At 42.1% G+C, this 14,453-nt stretch overlaps 1 protein-coding gene across 1 annotated transcript in view; it reads right to left on the bottom strand.

The window, feature by feature from the left end:
• Positions 1–14,453, bottom strand: part of LOC136636807 (prolyl endopeptidase FAP-like) — a 61,992-nt gene that overhangs the window by 42,432 nt on the left and 5,107 nt on the right. The window contains exons 4-11 of the mRNA XM_066612097.1: positions 12,881–12,973; positions 11,228–11,322; positions 11,037–11,111; positions 9,512–9,564; positions 6,611–6,683; positions 4,228–4,348; positions 1,847–2,001; positions 1,101–1,204 (exon numbers count right to left, since the gene is read on the bottom strand). Coding sequence (XP_066468194.1) covers positions 1,101–1,204; positions 1,847–2,001; positions 4,228–4,348; positions 6,611–6,683; positions 9,512–9,564; positions 11,037–11,111; positions 11,228–11,322; positions 12,881–12,973 — 769 coding nt within the window. The remainder of the gene's footprint in view (positions 1–1,100; positions 1,205–1,846; positions 2,002–4,227; positions 4,349–6,610; positions 6,684–9,511; positions 9,565–11,036; positions 11,112–11,227; positions 11,323–12,880; positions 12,974–14,453) is intronic.

The raw sequence follows: 14,453 nt of genomic DNA on the forward strand, positions 1-14,453 counted from the left end.
TGTGCCTAGTTCTGGTCGCCACATCTCAAAAAGGACATAGTGGAAATGGAAAAGGTGCAAAAGAGAGCAACTAAGATGATTACTGGGCTGGGGCACCTTCCTTATGAGGAAAGGCTATGGCGTTTGGGCCTCTTCAGCCTAGAAAAGAGACGCCTGAGGGGGGACATGATTGAGACATACAAAATTATGCAGGGGATGGACAGAGTGGATAGGGAGATGCTTCTTACACTCTCACATAACACCAGAACCAGGGGACATCCACTAAAATTGAGTGTTGGGAGAGTTAGAACAGACAAAAGAAAATATTTCTTTACTCAGCGTGTGGTTGGTCTGTGGAACTCCTTGCCACAGGATGTGGTGACAGCATCTGGCCTGGATGCCTTTAAAAGGGGATTGGACAAGTTTCTGGAGGAAAAATCCATTACGGGTTACAAGCCATGATGTGTATGTGCAACCTCCTGATTTTAGAAATGGGCTATGTCAGATGCAAGGGAGGGCACCAGGATGAGGTCTCTTGTTATCAGGTGTGCTCCTTGGGACATTTGATGGGCTGCTGAGAGATACAGGACGCTGGACTAGATGGGCCTATGGCCTTATCCAGTGGGGCTGTTCTTATGTTCTTAACAGTAGTAGAGAAAACCTTTTTTTTGGGGGGGGGGAATGAAACTCAGGTCAAAATATTCATAATAATATTCTGTTACTCGAAAGAGAAAAAAAAGAGGAAAAAGAAAAGAAGAATTTCAGACACACCAGTGGCATCCCTAGGGTTTGCATAGGCCAGCGTGTCACCCCTATGACGGACCTTCTCCCATGCAGTGGGCAGACCAACGACCAGGGCGGTGGGCATGATGATGTATCATTGTCTCGCCCCCTACAGGTTTTGTGGCTATACATTTTGGCAGAATTGATACATTTCAACTGGGCTTGTTTCATTGCATTCTACTTGTGATTATGCATCAATTGATATATAACATGATGGCATTATTAAAAAATACAAAGATTTTAAAAATTTGGGCATGTAGTGGTGTCACCCCCCATGCACATCATCCGGTGCAGCCCACCTCCCTTCACCCCCTAGTGACGCCACTGGGACACACTACCTTGTTGCTATCACTGTTGGAGCAGGAACTTCTTTAGAGCTAATATATTCAGGGTTGGTAATGTCCGCAACAAACACTCTCACAGTAGGATTTTTAGCCCCTGCCTTCAAACAAAAAAGATAGCAGCAAGTTAATCAAACTGGTTTTGGAGAATTTTGCTTAAGATGAAGAATAAAATTATGTATCATATTGTTTTTCTTCACAGGAAATTTTTCCCCAGTCAATTCAGGTACATATTTCATTATTAATTAATTAGTTAGTTAATAATTAATTAATAGTTAATCAGTTAATTAATTAAAGATTTATATACCACTTTTCTCAAATCTCAGAGTAGATTTGTACAATATCTCAAATATCAGAGTAGAGTAGTACAATATAATGTACAATGTAATGTGCAATAATTTACACTATAATGTAAAATAATTAAAAACATAAAAATACAATAAAATAAACACAATTAAAAGCAATATAGGAACAGGTTATAAAAACAAAAACAATGACATAGCTTCAGCATGACATTTCTCTTATCAACAGAGATAAGAGAAGTCCCTTTAGGGAGAAGGGCGGGATATAAATAAAGTTTATTATTATTATTATTATTATTATTATTATCAACAGTTCTGCCAAAATAGGACAGCAGTGAAGTGCGGCACTGCCATGGGCCATTTTTCTATAGTTCCCAAGAGGAGCTTTACAGCCCAATCCGATGCAACATCAACAACAAGAGTGATGACAACGAAGCATACCTTTGGATATGGAACACTTATTTTTCTAGGATATTGATCCTCCCCATAAAATGAATATTCAATAACTGGTATTCCAGTATCATTGAACTGGATATAAGCGATGTTCTTTCCATTTGGAGACCACCACAGGGCATATTTTGCAGCAAGCATTTCCTCTAAAAAGAAATCATGTTTGATGTCATTCATGTCCCACTGCAGAATAGGATTATACATGATTTGCGATTAGCTTATAAAAATAAATACAGTGGTGCCTCGCAAGACGAAATTAATTCGTGCCGCGAGTCGTTTCGTTTTGCGAAATTTTCGTCTTGCGAAGTGCGATTTAAAACAACCCCCCCCCCCAAAAAAAAGGAAAAAAATTTGTCTTGCGAAGCACGGCCGTAGAAAAATTCATCTTGCGAGTCACCAAAAAAATCGCAAAACGCTTTCGTCTTGCTAGTTTTTCGTTGCGCGAGGCATTCGTCTTGCGAGGCACCACTGTACTTAGGATTTGTGCAGCACAATCCTAACCTGCCCTGGAGCAGGCAGGCCGGCGCGCCTGCACTGCATCCAAGACAGGATTGGGGTTGAAAGCAGCTCAGCCCAGCGCAAGGGGAATCACTTCCCCTTACCCTGGGTAAAGCCACAGCAGTCCCAGTGGGGCTACTCGGATCAGCACCATCTCAAGAGGTGGCACAAATCCGAGCACCTGAGACTGTCTCGGGCTGACTGGAAATGGGGTTAGGATCCAGCATAACTGCTGGATCCCAGTCCCAACTCCCACTCCCCACCCACCTGCCTTCCCCCTGCCCCGAAACGCCTCCCTTCTGCCTCCTCCCTGTCTCTTCTCTGCCTTCCCCAGACCCCTGCATTGGCCAAACTCAGCCAATGCAACTCACCCTGTCGATGGAGCCCAGGTTGGCCTGGGGAGGCTGGTGGAAGTACATGCGCCAGCCTAGCCCCACTGATGTCAGCAGTTTTGCGACAACGATGGTCCAGTGCAAGGGACTTGTGCCAGCCTATCTGCAGGGCAGGATTGTGCCCTTAAAATCTTATCTTTCTACTCCAAAAGCGCCCATGTTATCCATACAAACATTCATAATACAAGACCAATTAAAAAACAATAACGCAGCAATCAGTACAACAACTACAGGGAAAAATAATAAATCTGGAAGAGTCAATGAAAATCAAACTGAAACCCCAGCCAGGGCTGGCCCTTCCATTAAGCAACAGATATAGGCTGCATTAGCAATAGATTTCAAGGAATCCAGGAGGATGGTGGATTTGGGGTGACTTTCCCGTTGAGTCTTCTTCTGCCATCGCCTCTGCCTCCCTCCAACCAGCCATAGATGGGAACCACAGTGATCTGCTTCCTGCTTGCTCAAGCAAGAAACAGGTGGTTTCTCTCCTAACCATGCTCAGAACTGACGGACAGCAGGTGGCATTCCATATGGTTTTCCACTAACCAGTAAGAAGTATTCAATAACCAAGTCCAAGAAGAAGTAGGGAGAAGACGACAAGGAAGTGCAAAAGCTCAAGATTCATATCTGCTTATGCACTTAGCATTAAACCATAGTTTGGCATTACTTTTAAAATGAACTGACATCACGACTTTCATATATTTGTCTAGCTTAAGGCATCTAAAGGTATACAAAAAATGAATAGGAATCAAATCAGACAGAGGTTGATTGGGAAATATCTTTCTCTTATATACCATATTGCTTTGAAAAAAATGTGAAAAGCCTAGACCCAAGCGATTAAGAAAATATAACCCTTAGGTGAAACAAACCATCTTTAGAAAATAACTTTAAGTCACCAAAATAATATTTTTAAAAAGATGCTACACAGTCCAATCCTATTGGCCATTTACACTGGCAAAATGTGTACTGCGCCAGCATAAGTAGGTTTACAGCTGTCACAAAAGCAACATCACCAGTGCATCCAGCCTCACGGCTAATGCAAACACCAAACAGCCAGGTCCTCACAAAGACAGATGCCAGATGCATTCAGAGCAGAAAAGGCAGCACAGGTGTTGGGGGACAAGCAGGGAGGCGGTGGAATAGGGAGAAGATGGGGCGGGAAGAAGGATGGATTGGGCCCAGGAAGGGGGCAGGTTCAGCGGCAGTTGTATCTGCCAAATTCTAGCCCCATTCCCGAGCCTGATCCTTCTTCACTAGTCAACACAGACTTCCATCAGCTATAGAGCTATAAAGCTAGCTCAAGTCTGAGTTGACCCATGGAAGCTGCTGGGGTTTACTATGGATCAAGAGAACAAATATTTGTGCCACTGCGTCACAGCACTGAGTTAGTTAGAATTGGATTGCTGTCTGGTATCATGACACCTTTTTATTATCCAACTCTTGCCTTCTGCAGCAAGAACATTGATTCTAAAACCAGCTTACCTTCATACACCCAATCAGGAATTCCATTAAATATTTCATTCAATTTTCCAGTAGTGGTTATTTGAACAGCAGGTTTTCCAAGATCATGTTTCAAGTAGATATTATTGTTATACACGTAAGCCTGGAGGAAAAATCCAAATTCTTTTACTATTGACCATATGCAGTCAAAGCTATTGCATAGTGCATTCACATCTAAATACAGTATTAGACAGAGACATTGTTGGATGCAAGCAAAAGGCACTTCTGTTTGCATATGGGTATGGGAATCAGTTTTTCCCCTGAGGGTATTGGACGGGGTGGGGGTGGGGGTGGACTCTTTGGCAGAGTGTGCAATGATTTTATTTTACTATGTAAACCGCTTTGTGAACTACTCCTGTTAAAGTGGTATATAAATATTCTTAATAATAATAATGAGGCAGAGCCTACATTAGAGCCTGGGAAAGTAATCAACAATTTCCTATGCATATATAAGAGCACCTCACACAGAGGAATCTTGGAATCTAAATGATGTTGTACACCAGAAGCACCACATCTACTGAATATGATATTGAGTGTAGACCAGAGATGTCTAGGTTCAAATCCTAGCTCATCCTTGAGGCTTACCTCATGGGCTTCAGCATGTCAATACCTCTAGGTCTACCCTACCTCATAGATCTGTTGTGAAGATAAGATGAGATTGTATTTGCCTGTGTCTGTTTAGGCCTAGATCCAAAGATGTGCTTGGACATGCCTGCCCAGTAAAGAATGAAAATCAGTTTGTGATATGGCATGGGGACCTGCCAAATGAAAGAAGTCAAAGATTCCACTGGCATTGTCCAAGCCCAAGTTCATCTTTGGTTTTACACACACAGAGCGAGAGAGAGAGAGAGAGAGAGAGAGAGAGAGAGAGAGAGAGAGAGAGAGAGAGAGAGAGAGCCTTGTCGCAGAAGGCAGAACACAATTCCATCAGAAACAACATTATTATATTACATAAGAACCACCCGTGGACTCAAGCCCAAGGGCCTTCTAGTCCAGCATCCTGTTTTTCACAGTGGCCTACTGAATGACTCTGGAAGGCCCACAAGCGAGAGATGGTCACATAAATTACATTAATCCATAACAAATACATAATAACAGGATAATGATAAATACTATAGTAGATAAAAACAGTTTTAAACAGGGAGGGACTAAAATACCACACAACTAATACAACTAAAAGATTGCGAAAACTGGGTGAACTTTCCCTGCACCTAAAAGCTAACGATGAAGGCCCCAGTAGCATATCTCAGGGGGAGTTCTAAAGATGGGGTGCCACAACAAAAAAAAACAAAAACAAAAAAACCCCTATCTCTTTTTTCCTCTTGTCACAGCTTAGGAGGCATTGGCACTTTAAGAATGGTTTCCAAAGAAGATCTTTGGAATGGGCTGGTGCATATAGTTCCTTCAGAAACCCTACCCCAAGCATGTTTATTGCATTGAATGGGATGACTCCATATACTCTGCCCTAGGCTTCCTAAGCAATGGTAAGATTTAGAAATTTCTGAGTTGTGATGGAACAGAAAGGACAAAGTCTATGTCCAGGATTTATGAACTCATAAGTAGAAGAATTTATGCATAGCGCGTAAGCACATAAGAACTTATGCATAGCACATGCATGCAGTTCCAATGTAATCTGTGTAAACAGTGCGCCCTTACAAGGGTGAAAGGGCCACCAAGATCAGGGTAACCAGATACAATGGAGGAAAGAGTGCCCATACCTTTAACCATTGTATAGAAGAGGGAATTTGGTAGGTGCAGCTTTTTAAACCCTTCCATGTTGAGCTGCACCTGCCAAAATTTCCTTCTTCTACACAATCGTTAAAGGTATAGGCACTCTTTCCTCCACTGTATATGGCCACCCTGACCAAGATGCAATTGTGCCAAGGCAATCATACCTTCGATGTCCCTGCTGCAGCATGACAGTGCTACCTACGCCACCTCCATATCAACAAAATCCCTGAACGAGCATAAGCAAATGTTTGACTTCTTCAATCCAATGGTTAAAGGTTTCTCTTCACATCTGGTTAGACTGGAAAAGACCGGTCTTCAGAAACATGTTGAAAGGTTCCTTGATGCATTTACTTTGCTCGCCTACTTCTGGTCAAACCAAAGTGTTATACCTTGGGCCAAACAATATCACAAGTCCATTTCAGCACACACTATAACTGATTACTAACATGACCTGAAATCTATGCACCTGAAACGTGAAATCTGTGCACTTACAAATAAAGATTGAACATCTTTATTGTTCAATACCCTTCAGCTCAGTAGATAAACACAGATAAATGGCCTGTGAGAGTGACAAAGACAAAGTCCCCTTCAGGACACTGAAAAGTAACAATCTAACGTTTCACAACTTACTGACCAATGAGTGTCCAAAGGGTGACCAGGTGATATACTGAATTCCATGTGGAAGCTCATGATCTGTCACAAACTCACTATGAACAAAAGTTTTAAAAAATGGAATGAGAATGCTTTCAAGGCAATAGAGCTGGCCTATATATATTGCAGTGAATATTGAAAACCTGGGAAATGTTGACATTAGCCTATGAATGTAGATAACAATAAAACACCAGTCTTGTGAATGTCCTCCACCCAGACATATTGCCCCACTTTTGGACCCACTCCAAACAAATGAGGTATCATGGAAGCTGTTATTATTACTGTTATTGCTGGTATTACTATGCTGCTGGTGTTGTTGTTGTTGTTGTTGTTGTAAGATACTCATATACTGCTTTTTAACAAAAAAAAGTTCACAAAGATGGACTGTCGTAGCTAAAGAAATGAAAAGACTGGGTTCCCAGTCCCAAAGGAGCTCACAATCTAAAAAGACACAATTGGAAAAGACACCATGCTGGAGTGAATATGGACAGCGTCTCTCACCTTGCTAAATATATGAGAGCCAACACTCAAAAGGTATCCCATAGTTTAGCTGGTGGGAGTTGTCTAGGATTTCTATTCACCTGTGTCAACATATGCCGATTTCTGATAGTCACTCTGACACACAGCTATACAGATCACAAAATGCACCCAAACCACAGATTTGTTCTATTCCACTGGTTCCCAAACTTTTTAGCACTGGAACCCACGTTTTAAAATGACACTCTATTGGGACCCACCTAAGTTTATAAGACTTTAAAAGAAAATCTAGAAATAAATAATACTTTTACTTATTTACACATAAAATAACCAGAAAAAGGTGCTCCAGAATTTATCTCCCTATATTTACACATGCTTGCAAACTGCAGGAGCTCTTCGCAGGGCTGTTGGTAGCTATCTAATTTTTGAAAAGCATCGGGGCTTGAGGCAATTAGTTATCTGATCCTTCCATCACCTGTGTTTTCATTGGAGGCTCTGCTGAGCAGCTACAGGACCCACCAAAAATCAGGTTGTGACTCACCAGTTTGGGAACCACTGCTCTATTCCAAATGAAATGTGCTCGTGGCTCATTGCTTACAATATTTTATTTACGTACTTCTAAAATGTTCACCTTTGACTTATATAATACTACAATTCAGGTGGCTTACAAAAACGATGTTCAGACATGAAATGTTAAATAGTTAGAACAACCTCACTTAAAACAGCAACAGATTAAAAACATTCATGAGAGACAACAGATCCTGAAAGATGTGCTGCAACAGAATAGTCATCATTGCCCGTGTAAAGATGGGCAGTGATGATGCCAGGCACATCTCTTTCAGAAAATTATTCTACAATTTGGATTCCACAACAGAAAAGGCCCTGTCTCTTGGGCATACCTACCCTACCTCTGATGGCACAGGAACATAGAGAGTGACCTCAGTAGTGGTTCTCAGACAGGTGAGTAAGGGAGGGGGTAGTTCTTGAGATATCTTACTACTAGACTTTTAAGGGCTTTAAAGATCAAAGCCGCTTCCATGCTTTGAACTGAGCCTGGAAACAAACCAGTGAAGATAACTGGTAAACAGAGAAGTTGGACTTGCCAGATATACCCCTTGGCCCCAGATAAAACTCTGGCCACTGCATTCTGAACCAATCAACATTTCTGGGCTGTCCTCAAGAGCAGCCCTATGTAATGTGTACTACAATGATCCAAACTCGGGGTGACTAGAGCATGGATGACTAAGGCTGGATTCAACTTCTCCTATTCATGTGCAGGCTTCGTGCACTGGAGAGGACACTCTGTTCCAGAACCACCATTCAGAGCGCGATACCATAGTCTTCCAAGACTGAAGGATGCCAACAATTCATGTGCACTTGAAGCACAACTCATTGAGGTTAGTGGCTTCCACCCAAAAAACCTTGTACATACAAACGTAGCTTAAATGTCTGTCACAAATTTGCTTCAAATATCCTAAGACAACAATACGGAAGCATAAGAAATAAAGATATTGTCCCACACCATGTTTATCTTACAGTGCTCTCGACATAGTGAATGTGATCTCAAGTGATTTCAACAGGGTGAATGTGATGTTTCTATATGATTAACACTATTTTACCCTCACTTACAAGACAACCATAAGTATGTTTGCCCAGAAGTAAGTTCCACAAAATTCAATGTGATTTATTCCCTAATAAATGTGCTTAGGATTTCAGCAACAGTCACACTGTGGGTACACTGAAGTATATCAGTCAAGCTTACCACAGTCCTATGCCTGGCAATCACCTATGGCTTAAATGTGTGCCTACCTTTGTAACTCGCCTTTATTATGTAGCCTGTTCTTGTTGTGAAGACTTCATAGCGGCACAATGCCATGGTATGACTACCTTGTTCAAAAAATGCAGCAGGAGCACTCAGAGTCACTCCTGACACAGATGAAAAAGGCCACTCCATAAAGCCTGTTGCTGTGAGAAGTGACTGACCTCCCATCACACTGTGACTGTGTTTAAGGATTGGAATATGAAATCAAGACCACACATATTCTTCCCCAGTTTATCCTTGTTTCCACTTCCCTCCCTTGTGTCTATTCCTAGAGTGTGAGCCTCTTTGGGGACAGGAAACTTTACTTCATTCCTTTGCTAAGTGAACAGTTTTGAGAACTTCCTGTGTAGAAGTGGTGCACAACTATCCCAACTAAGCAAAACAATAAATACTATTAAAAATAAATTGATTTTGTGACTGAAAGCCACATTACCATTTGAAAAGCTAGCTCTGTTTTCCTCAGAGGGAAACATGGTGCCTTAAGCAACTGCCCAAACAAGTAAAAGAACACAAACACTGAACAAAATTTGATGTGTTTTGTATATGTATAGATAAAGACTGTATATATAAAAGACTCAGTCTTACCCATTTACAAGATCATAAATGTGATACGATGCCGAATAAGAGTGCCTCCAAAGCTAAAATGGTAAATTAAAGAGAAAACATTTGGTTATTATTATCTCTGAAACATATCTTCTGAGTTCCCCCTGTGAGGGCACTTGGTTCCCCAGCATCTTCACAGAAGACAATACAAACAGCACTCAGATCTTAAGAAAGTGGTATGAATTTCCACATAGCACTTGTCTCAGGGCCAGTTCTCACAGTATAGTCCTCATGTGGAAGCTTCAACAAATGCTTCCTAGTGGTGGTAGCTCCACATGTAAGCTGGAAAGTATAATTGCCACTCTCTATGTGGATTCAGTGGTGACACTATGGTGGTGTGGCTGCTGCAGGCTTTAGAAAGGAGTGACACCACATCTCCCGAGCCTCCGTTTGGCTATCTTTGGCCCTCTCCGGCCCAGCTGTCTCACGTTCTTGCAGATGATTGTGTTTTCGCCACTCACTGGTGAGAATATGAAGTGACTGTGCCCAGAGAGGGCTGAAGATAGCTGAACGGAGGCGATCCAGAGGTGGGCCTATCACATTAAAAGCAAGGCGACAGGGTGGAAGGCTGGGGATGACATGCTTATGTCATTATGTCACCCCCCCCAAACTTCCGGAATGCCAAACTCCACAAAGGAAGTACAGCACCAGGTACAATGTACGCTCAGGACGACTCTGTGTGGATTGCCCAACCAAGAGGATAGTCTCCACATCGGCACCTCACATTCTTGGCAGTGGCCGGTACTGATATGGAGAGCAACAGCCACTATGAGAGTGAACCAACCCTTAAGTCAAGTTGCTTATTCATGTTGAGGTCACCACGGGAAGTTTTTTTTTCCCCTAAAATAGATGCCGACCTTGCTAAGGCACTGTCGAGGCGTAAATTCCTCTGTATTTCTTTGCCTGATCAATGATTGGTGGTTACCTTGAATGTTTTAATTTTGTTTTCCTGCTGGATTGTTTATGCCAATAAAGGTGGAATGAATGAATGAATGAATGAATGAATGAATGAATGAATGAATGAATGCCGACCTTGCAGATATCCTCTGGACCAAACTATCGGGTGTGAGTGAGAAGTAACTAAAATACATTTTTACCCTGCCCTTGTAAAAAGAAAAAAGAAAAGAAAAAGAGAAGATGAGGGGGATGCCCCCACTTCTCTCCCCCTGCTCCCTGCCCCAAGAGTTTACACATACTAGCTTCTCTTGTGGCTCCGAGACATTTCTTTGAAAGCAGGGGTCAGTTAATCCCCTGGTTCCATACATAAGAATCCTTTTGGCTATGAAGAGTGACTTCCCCTTTGTGCCAAAATCATAATCAGATAGAGTCTGGCTCTGAATCTGATCCCCCCTCTTTGATTCATAGGGGAGGAAGGAAGGGAAGCAAAGCGCCCTTCCCTTACCCTGCCTTTTCACCACAATTCAATGAGGGCTTTCATCCCCACCCTTCACACACACTTGTCAAAGACACTAATCTCAATTAAGCAAAGACACAACAAACATTTTACCTTAGAAAAATTGCTTTCTAAGAGCATAAAATTTTGGTCATCTGATAAAGCGTAGTTTGAGGCATTCACTTGACTCTGAAAGAGTAAGACATCCGTTAGAATCCTGCACACAACCCCCACTTTGATTAACTCTGTTTCTATCCATTTAATATTGTGGCCCTTTATTATTTTAAAATTGCAGGAATACCTACAAGTGTGCTGTTAGACAAGATACGATATGACTCCCTGGATTCAACATTGTAGAGAACTACATCATTCTCTGGAGACAGACGAAGATACTGATTTCCTTAAGAAGGAGGAAAACATTACTTTAGTTTTTGACCATGGATCTAAATACATGCTTTCTTTCAGTCCAGTGACCCATGCAGTTGATATGTGTTAATTTTAAAAAAAAATTAATTTGGGTAATTAATTAAATAAAATAAAAAAATTTTATTTTTCAGTGGCTACGATGATGCTTCATTTTGTAGGTGAGCTCAATGAAACTAAACTTCCCTGGTTCCCAGGCTTATACGATAATATGTCTCTGGACATTTTTCCCATTAAATTAAAATTTTTCAATGGCCCTTCCCCCTTTCCTTTTCCCTGCTGCGTCCTGACTTTGTCCCCTGACAGCCCCTTTGTCCTTCCTTCTCTCTCTCCTCCTCGCCTGGCGCCCAGCAATCTGCTGTCCCAGGTTCTTGCAGGTTCCACTGCCCAGAGCACCCAAGTAGTAAGAGATTACGCCAATTTCTACAGGCACTTCTGCACCTTAATGGTACTTTTGATCCTGGTGTTCTCTCTCTCAGCTTCTCTATTCTGGTCTGTCTTGTCTCTTGCCCAGCTTCCTTTTCTCATGTCTTCTTCCTTCTCTTCCAAAACAAAGTTGCAAACGAAGTAGAGCCTCGTTCCCTACGATCCCAGCATGCAATCATCCCCTGCTCCCACACTCCCATGCACACCCAGGAGCCCCACCTGGGCACTGGGAAAGCAGGAGGGAGAATTTGTACTGGGATCACAGGAGATGCTCCACTTGCAGGCTTGCAACTTTGCTCCAGACATTCATGGAAGTGGCTGCAAGATGTCTTGTATGGGTTTCTGTGCACTGGGAACTGGGAAAATTGATAGGCACATAGCCCAATCCTATGCATCCCCCTGCTGACACAGCAGTACCAAAACAGCTTGTGCTGCATCATATAAGGGAGGAGGTCCCATAGATCTTCTCTTGGTAAGGGAACATTTGTCCCCCTATCCAGGGGAAAACTTCAGAGGCGCAGGTCCACATGAACCAGGGACATGGCATTGGGTCCAGAAGGGGTTTGGATATGGTCTATGCCACTAATGCTGAACCCATCGCTTCCCAGACTTGTTCTGCCCTCTCCACCCCATTCCGCCCTCCCCTTGCCAGCTTACATGAGTCAGCAGGCTAGAAGTGGTTCACCACTGTGCATGGGGCCACAACGCCCTCTCCACTGGTGCACTGGCAGTGTGTGGCTTTGAATGCTGCCAGAGACCTTTTTATGACTGCCAGAAGATAGTCTCTGTTGGCCGAACACTAGTTCCACCTGTGGATAGTCCCTGTAGCATTGGGCCATCAGCAATTCCCACAACCCTCCAGAACATCATGGTAATTCTTGTCTGGGTTGCAACCCTGAATTTGGGAACCACTGATATACAGGCAAGCTCTGCTCACAGGCTGTTGCTCTTCCAACAAGGAGAAGGAAAGATGATGATTGGCTCATGATTAAATATCACAATTTCAGCAATAACTGATTATAATAATGACTGGCTTAACAAATTGCAAGTTACCCCACTCCCTTATTGTACATTTTAGGTACACATGGAAAACACAAAAAACATCTTACCTGAAATCCAATAAGGTGAGTATGATTTATAATGATAATCTCCATTTAGATACTCTTCTAAATTTAACGGCCTAGGATAATCTTCTTTGTTTTCTTTAGAAATAAGACAGAGATAAGAGCATTAATAATAGTGCACAGAGCAAGCCCAGAACATTACTAGATTAGCTTTCTCTTCTCTCTTGGAACTGGCCAGTAACATGAAATTTTCAGAGGCCATCATCCAACTTGTGGCATGCCCCAGAGCTTATACCTAACAAAACCACAAGAAGACAAGCTAAGAGATCTATACTAACATCACATGCCCAGGACCCATCCAAAGACCACTGAATCCCAGTGGGGAAAGTGATTTTTCTGAGCATCATGATGCTCACTTTCATTTTGGTAGATGACTGGGAACTACCACATGATGCCTGTTTCACTAGCTAAGTAATGAATGGACTAGCAATCTATCATTATCTTCCATCCATGCCAAATGCAGGCATTCTCAATAGGGAACCTTGAAATATAAGAATTTTAAAGTTCTGTATCTTTTGACTCCATTTTCCTTATCCACATATACAAGGTACAGGGGGTCCTCGTATCCATGGATCCCATATAACTGGATTCAGTTATCCATGGATTGAGTCCAGGGCAATTTTTAATGCCCCCTTATAAGGCATTAAAAACGTCACTTTCAGTTTCTCCATGAAACCGGAAGTCACATTATTTCTATTGCCGAGCTCAGTCTGAGCCCTGCAGAGGTTCAGAAGCTCAGAAGCCTCTCCAGAGGCAAGGAGAGCAGACCTTCCCTCACCTCTGAGGGGGTGGCCCCTGGACTGCGGGGACAGGTGTTTGCCAATATCCACAGTTTCAGCTATCTGCAGGGGGCAAGCCTGTATTTTTTTTTTTTTTAGAATATGCATGTTATGGTGAATGTAAAAGCCCACATGTGAATGCTGACAATTCAAAACTAGTTTTGTGAGATGTCCAAAAACAGTGTATGTTGACAGTATCTGAAATGAAACCGTCAGCAATCCCTGGTACAGCATACCCCCAAAGTGGGGAAATAGAGATCCATTTGCAGATGTTTACGAATGTGTTCTGGGCTTTTTGACAAGGATATGTTAAGCTCAACGTTCACTGACTTTCTGATATTCACTCACCGTAATATATGAAGTTATTAGGCTCTATTGGCTCTGAAAATACCATGTCACTACATCTTTTTTCATTCTGGTGTTTTTCCATTAGGAGTACAGTTTTGCAACATATATACAAAGAATTAGAAAGTTGCTGAAACATACAATTTATGCAGACGTTCTAATCATTACCCCACTTGCTAGTTTTGCCAGAGATGCCCTGTTGTAGATCTGTCTTCATTTACTCATTAGAACTTTTGTACACTTTTAAATTTGAATGATAAAAAGACGCATAACTAAGCTTTGTTTTTGCCAGTTTCACATTATGTGAAGACAAGAATCTATTAAAACACAAGCTTGAGGCTTTTTTTTGCTGATTCATCAGAGAATAATCCCAGAAAAGCCTCAGTCAGTCAAGCAAGAATCTAAGAGAGTTTATGAGAAATGTGGGTATTTCA

This window comes from Tiliqua scincoides, chromosome 1, assembly GCF_035046505.1.
Source record: "Tiliqua scincoides isolate rTilSci1 chromosome 1, rTilSci1.hap2, whole genome shotgun sequence".
Taxonomy (NCBI): Eukaryota; Metazoa; Chordata; class Lepidosauria; order Squamata; family Scincidae; genus Tiliqua; species Tiliqua scincoides.